Below are 7,500 nucleotides of genomic sequence, written 5' to 3'. Positions count from 1 at the left end.
GCTCTGGCCTCGTCCCACGAGTTTTCTGCGCAGAGTAGGGTGACTGGGCTGAATGTCTTCTCTGGTGTGCATGCGTCTCTGGTAAATCATTCTGTCTGTCTCTTCTGTCTCTTCTTTCGTCTCTCCTGTCTCGTCCTCCTCTCTCTCTCTCTGTCCTTCTCTCTCTCTCTCTCTTCTCTCTCTCTCTCTCTCTCTCTCTCTCTCTCTCTCTCTCTCTCTCTCTCTCTCTCTCTCTCTCTCTCTCTCTGTCTATTTTGATACCTCAATCTTTCTCTTTCTAATCCCGCTTTCCTTGTCTGTCTGTTTGAGTGTGTTTCTTTCTCAACCCTTCTCTTTCTTATCTCTCTCTGTCTATATCTGCATCGCTTTCTCTCCTTTCTTCTCTCTCTCTCTTCTCTCCTCTCTCTCCTCTCCTCTCTCTCCCTCCCTCCCTCCTCTCTCCCTCTCTCTCTCTCTCATCTCTCTCTCTCTCTTCTCTCCCTCTCTCTCTCTCTCTCTCTCCCCTCTCTCTCTTTTCTTCTCCTTCTTCTTCACCTTGTACGGAATACTGAAGATAAATTTCCCGTGTCGAATAGCGTCCAGGATAACAGAGTAAACCTCGGTCGACGGCAGATCAGCGAAGGTTTGGTTGTCAATGTTGGAAATCCAGTGGTGGCACCTGTTCACCGTGTCAACTGGCTCGCCGTCAGCGGTGTCAAGGGCGCTCAGGAAGCAGATTCTGTCATCGCAGTGGTGGAAGGACCTGTTGGAAGGAGGGGGGGGAGGGAGGGGAGGAAGGAGGGAGGGGGAGGGAGCTGTTAAGATTTCGAAATCTATTGTTTGTGGGGTGTATGTGTTTTTTTGTGGTTGTTTATGGTTGCGTGTGTGTGGGGAGGGGGGAGTGTAAGGGTGTATGTGGTAGGTTCTGTTGTGTTTATCTTATTATATATATATTTTTTATTAATTAATTAATTTATCTTATTTTTATCATCATGTGTGTGTGTGTATGTGTGTGTGTGCCTTATTCGCTAGTTATATAATTTTCCAATTTGAAGTTTTGATTGATTCTCAAGTAGACAAACCTATAATATCTATTATCACATATGAAAAATAATATACACTTAATAAATCCCCTGAAAAATACACTCAGTAAATCCCACGAAAAATATACCTAATACATCCAATAAATCCCATGAAATATATCTCTATTAAAAAGATAAATAAATAAATAAAAAAATAACATACCCCCCCACCCCCCAAAAAAAAAAAAAAAAAAAAAAAAAAAAAAAAAAAAAATATATATATTATATATATATATATATATATATATATATATATATATATATATATACATACATACATACATACATACATACATATATATATATATATATATATATATATATATATATATATATATATATATATATATATATATATACATATATATAAGTACATATACAGTATCACTATCCTTACTTGCACTGGAATCCACGTTCCTCTGTACACATTTTAGCGCAGTCCTCGCTGTTAACGTTTTCGAAGGTCTTCTCGTTGACGCCGGGAAACTTCTCTGGCTCGTCAGAGGGTTCCCTGGTGATTAATAATGATAGTGATGTTGATGACGTTTATTTATCTAACGTTTATTAATACTGATATTGATGTTGATGTTGATAACGTTTGTTTATTTAGCGTTTATTAATAATGATATTGATGTTGATGACGTTTATTTAATTAACGTTTATTAATAATGATATTGATGTTGATATTGATGACAATATACATAAATACAAGTTGAAATACATAAATGAATATAGAATGATTTGGAGGGAGGGAGAAGGAGAGGGAGGGGCAGATAGGAGGGAGGGAGGGGAGGGGAGGGAGGGAGAGGGGAGAGGAGAGAGGGAGAGGGAGTGGGGGTGAGGGAGGGAGGGAGATGAGAGGGAGGAAGAGGGAGGGAGAGAGGGAGAGAAATGGACAGGGAGAGGGAGGGAGAGGTCGAAGGAGGGAGGAAGAGGGAAGGCGAGGGAAGGAGGGAAGGAGGGAGTTGGAGATGGGAGAAGAGGTAGAGAGGGAGGAAAACCCAGCTCATTCTCGATCTCCCCCTCGCAATAAAGTAACAAATTGAAATGGGCTTTGAAACATTCCCAATATTGCTCATTTTCGTAGATTCCATAATCATTATGTAAATGATCCAAAATTTCCACGGATTTTAACATCAATTTAGCATTGCAGTTATCATCCTATTTATTCTCCTTCGTCTTCTTCGTTTTTTTTTTTCGTCTTATCTCCGCCTTTTCTTATTCTTATTTTTATTATTGTTATTGTTATTATTATCATTATTATGATTATTATTTTATTGATAATGATATTATTATTATCTACATTATCATTATCATCATCAGTATTATTATTATTATCATTACTATCATCAGTATTATTATTATCCTTTTTGTCATTCTTCTTCTTCTCCTCCTATTACAATCTCCTCCTCCTTCCTCCTTCCTTCCTCCCTCTCTCTTCCACCTCCACCTCTCCTCCTTCCTCCTCTCCTCCTCTCTACTCCTCCTCCTCCTCCTCCTCCTCCTTCCTCCTCCTTTCCTCCCTCCTCCTTCCACCTCCTCCTCCTCCTCCTCCATCTCCTCCTCCTCCTCCTCCTCCTCCTCTTCCACCACCTCCTCCTCCTTCCTCCTTCCTTCCTCCCTCCTCCTCTTCCACCACCTCCACCTCCTTCCACCTCCTCCTCCTCCCTCCTCCTCCCCAACAAAAGAAATGACGACCACTACCACCTGAGGACCTACCTGTAGGAGAGGAGGTAGGGGGCTCTCTCAAGAAGCTTCACGGAGACGATGATCAGATCTGCGTCCGTTGTGTTGGGCACCAGGCCGGAGACTCCCTCTGATACCTTGGGAATGAAGTTGTAAGTTGTAATTGTTGCTGTAAATGCAGGTGTTTGTTGTGAAAGTAGTTGTAAATCATTGTTGTGAATGTACTTGTAAAGCATGTCTGTTGTGAATACAGCTGTAAAGCATGTTATTTGTTGTGAATGTAGTTGTAAAGCATGTTGTTTGTTGTGAATTGTTGAAAATATAGTTGTAAGTTGTAAATTGTAAGTGTTGAGAAAATGGTTGTATATGCTGGTGTTTGTTGTTAATGTAGGTGTGAATCATGTTGCTTGTTGTGAATACAGTTTAAAATGCAGTTATAAGTTGTTGTTAGTGTATTTGTGAATAGATGAAAATACATACAGTTGTTAGCGTAAACGTTGTAAGCGTAGTTGTGAATGCAGGTGATAATACAAGGGTTTGCTGTGAATGTTGTTGTTAAGTATATAAATACAGTTGTAAACATAGTTGTTCATAATTTTATAAATTGTTGTGAACACGACAGTAAATGCTGCAAAAATACAGATGTAAATAAACTTCAAAATAAAGCTATTAATATGTAATCAAAAAGCAAAGCATTTGATACCTGACTTGTTCAAAACGACCACCTACTTTGAAGTTCATGCATTTTTTCTAAATATAAAGAGAAAAGAAAAGGAATATAAAAGAAATAAAAGAAGAAAAAAATAGACAAAAATGGATAAAGACGAATGAGAAATAACAAAAAAAAAAGAGAGAGAAAAAAAAATATATATACGACAAAGAAAATAATAATAACAATATCATAAAAAGGGGACAAAATGAATATAAAAAAATACGATAACAAAAAAAAAAAAAAAACGATAACAAAAAAAAAAAAAAATAACGAGTAAGGTATCAAAAATAAATAGATAAATGAATAAAAGATATATAAAAAGGACGGGAAAAACTCACATCAATGGAAGCGATCCGAACAGGTGATATATCCCCCCTGGTTACTATAAGATCGAAAACATTATGCTTGAACAAATCTTGCTTCCTCTCGGCTGCTTCGAACTGGTTCTCTGGAATGGAAAATGGAGAAGAAAGGGAGAAGAAAGGGAGGAGAAAGGAAACGATGGATAATGGAGGCGTTGGTATGAGGAGAGGGAAAGGGGAGAAGTCAGATATGGCAAACTCAGAGGATTTTCAAAACATTTGGCTCTATTATCGTTTGTTGTTGTTGTTTTTTGTTTGGTTTTGCTTAGTTTTTGTTGTGTGTTTTTTATTTATTTATTTATCTATTTTATCTTACTTTTTTTTTACCAACTTCCCTTGGGATTATTGAGAGGGGGGGGGGGTGAGGGGGATTACAGTATCCCTCGAAAAAAAAATATTAACAGGAGAGAGAGAAAAAAAACTGGAAATAGAAACAGGGTAACACAAAAACTAAATTGAAAAATAAACTACAGGAAATAAACAGGAAGTAAAGAAACGGGAAAACGAGCTTAAATAGAACAAAAAGAAAAAGAAAAAAATGGGAATAATCAACAAGAAAAAGAAAATCCCAAAGAAAGTTGTGAACGAAAAAAAAATCATAAAAAATATAGGGATGAAGAAAAAAAAAAGATAAATACGAAAATTAAAGAGAAAAACACCAAGAAATTATAATAATGATAATAATAATAATAATAATAATAATAAATAAACAATAATAATCAATAACAATAATAATGATAATAATGATGATGATGATGATAATAATAATAATAATAATAATAATAATAATAATAATTAATAATAAAAATAATAATAATAGAATAATAATAATAATAATAATAATAATAATAATTATTATTATTATTATTATTATTATTATTATTATTAATATTATAAATAAATCAACAAACAACAACAACAACAATAATAGAATTGAAAACCAGTTAATCAATAAAAGACAAATAACTTTCGCACAACGAACTCACTGTGGGCGGCGGGGAAGGTGATAATGAGGTACGACCACCGATCGCTCCAGCGCTCGTAGCATTCCTCCACGCTAAACTCCGTCTCCGTGTACAGAGCCACCTCCTTGAAGTCGTAGAAGTTGGTCGTCATCATACCCGTCGCCTGGAAGACATTTTTTGGACGAACTCTTCATGGCTTAACGCTTGTTTCAAATTCAAATTAGATTAAGTGCCTTCGTCAGCGTGTCGTATTTTGGGTCTTGCATGGTAGGTAAATAAAATAAATCGAGAGAGTAACCTTTATAGAAATCGATAGTTTTGATAAGCGAGTACTATAATAAAGCACAAATTATGATTCGGGATGCAATTATATCCAGTGGCGGGAGGTAAGGCTCCCCTTTGCGGCTCAAAATCTAGCAACGGATTTCGCGGGTAGTTAGTGACCCAATGCCGGTCGTAATCTTAATGCATGTGGTTTGTGGCGGTTAGCCTAGGGAAGAAGATCTGTGAATGGCATTGTAGGATTTTGGTTGCGGGGTGCAACTGAAGGCCTGGGATTGTGATGAGGATATAGTGTGTGGGCATTTGGTTGGATTTATGAGTTGCTGTTGGAGATTGGCAGACTGATTTTATTTATGTGTTGCTGTTGATGATTCGTGATTGGCAGAGTGCTGTTGGTGATTCGTGATAAGCAATGGTTTTATTTTAGATGTTGCTGTTGGAGATTGGCAAGTTGATTTTATTTATGAGTTGGTGTTGGTGATCCGTGACTGGCGGACCAGAAAGACCATATCGCATGATACACAGAAAACGCAAGCGATCCTGCAAATCTGTGTGCATCTTCTAAGAAACAAACGAAAAACTATTTTTAAAAAAATTAAAACAAAACAAAAGATTTTAAAAAGTGACCTGAGCGAAGTAATACTCGAGAGCCGCCTTGGGAAAGTTCTCCACAAAGCCGACGTCGGGATCTGGAATATCATCGCGGGTGGAGGTCCACATGTCGCTCCCGATTTGCCGAGTGGATCGTTCGCCCACATACGCGTAGGTGTCGTCCAGGTGGAACAGTTCGTTGGGGCCGAGCATGGACCCCCCTGTTCCCAGCATGCCTCCTAAAGGGGAAGAAAATGGAGGTCAAGAGAGGGAGGAGGGAAGGAGGGAAAGAGTGGAAGGGATATGGAGAGAGGGAGAGAGAAAGAGAGAGAGAGAGGGGAGAGAGAGAGAGAGAGAGAGAGAGAGAGAGAGAGAGAGAGGAGGGGGAGAGGTGGAGAGAGAGGGGAGGAGAAGAGAAGAGGAGAGAGAGGAGGAGAAACAAAGAGATCGAGAGAGACCAACTCGAGTGTATGTGAGAAACGAGACGAGAGAGGACACAATCTAACAGATCGCCATTGCAATCAGTTTTATTCTTCAAGCCCGTAATCTATTGTCACAATGTATAATCTATAAAATGATCAAAACATCTCCAAAACAGAATAAATGTTCCACAAAACTGCACAAGAGAGAAATAACTTACCAAAATGAGTGTCGAAGGTGTATTCTGGAATACGATCAACAGAACAGTTGCCAAATTCGCGGTCGATTATGTACTGAGCACCTGCAAAGAGATAATATTTTATGCTCATCATCTCTTGTTCAAAGCTCATAGGAATGAAACAGAAGTGGAAATATTTCCTTTTGATGATAAAGACCAGGCTCATTGATGTATTATTGTCTGATATTCTGCGGTAAGCACATATAATGTTTTCTCGAACTATTCAAATATGTTCGAAGACAACGAACATATACTTTTTTCTGTGGAGATATTAATCCACGTTCGTGCAAATTTACGAAAATCATAATATTTTCTCGAACATGAATATGTATGCTCGTAGATTACGTTCACATCTTGAGCTACGGAGTATTCCATGTTCGAAAACTACGAGCATACATCAATTTTCCTCGAACTAATGAGAAACTCCATCACGTAAACTACGAACACACATATTTTCCCGAACTATCAAGTCGTTTAATCGACATTAATTCCTCTTCACACATGTTCGCAATCTGTACACCATGAAAACCAAAACACGAAACATATTAATGATATGAAATAAGAGTAAAGTATAGCCTTAAAATAAAAATAAAAAAACCCTGAAGGGATCACACCTGTGTTGAAATCGTGGACGACCTCAACCACGTGATCTGTGAGCTCGGTGACGTAATTGGGCGGAACGACATCGAGGCGAACCAGAGACAGACCCTCGGCGTACGCAAACTGGGGATATTTTGGCGAAAGAAGAATTTAGATTCATTGTTTTAGTTCATTTATTTTGGTTAGTTAGTTATATATTTATTTATTTATTTATCTGTTTATCTATTTATTTATCTATCTGTTTATTTATTTATATATTTATCGGTTTATTTATTTATTTGTTTGTTTATTTATTTATTCTTTTATTTTTCTATTTATGTATTTATTTATTTATTTATCATTTATGTATTTATGTATTTATGTATTTATGTATTTATTTATTTATTTATTTATTTATTTATTCATTGAGACCAAATCGAAGGGGTGTTATTTTCATAGGCTGCGCACGAATTCGCATGTATAAGGATGTATAGACACACACACACACACACACACACACACACACACACACACACACACACACACACACACACACACACACACACACACACACACACACACACACACACCATATATATATGTG

At 37.2% G+C, this 7,500-nt stretch overlaps 1 protein-coding gene across 1 annotated transcript in view; it reads right to left on the bottom strand.

Moving 5' to 3' along the window:
* Nucleotides 1–7,500, bottom strand: part of LOC119595003 — an 18,880-nt gene that overhangs the window by 6,576 nt on the left and 4,804 nt on the right. Inside the window, exons 5-13 of the mRNA XM_037944135.1 lie at nt 6,932–7,040; nt 6,300–6,380; nt 5,688–5,898; nt 4,808–4,974; nt 3,798–3,907; nt 2,781–2,884; nt 1,459–1,572; nt 535–742; nt 1–59 (exon numbers count right to left, since the gene is read on the bottom strand). The exon at nt 1–59 is cut by the window's left edge and continues 52 nt beyond it. Coding sequence (XP_037800063.1) covers nt 1–59; nt 535–742; nt 1,459–1,572; nt 2,781–2,884; nt 3,798–3,907; nt 4,808–4,974; nt 5,688–5,898; nt 6,300–6,380; nt 6,932–7,040 — 1,163 coding nt within the window. The remainder of the gene's footprint in view (nt 60–534; nt 743–1,458; nt 1,573–2,780; nt 2,885–3,797; nt 3,908–4,807; nt 4,975–5,687; nt 5,899–6,299; nt 6,381–6,931; nt 7,041–7,500) is intronic.

Source organism: Penaeus monodon, chromosome 35 (genome assembly GCF_015228065.2).
Source record: "Penaeus monodon isolate SGIC_2016 chromosome 35, NSTDA_Pmon_1, whole genome shotgun sequence".
Lineage (NCBI taxonomy): Eukaryota > Metazoa > Arthropoda > Malacostraca > Decapoda > Penaeidae > Penaeus > Penaeus monodon.
Note: the sequence above shows the minus strand (reverse complement) of the source record. Positions and strands in the feature narration are given on the sequence as shown.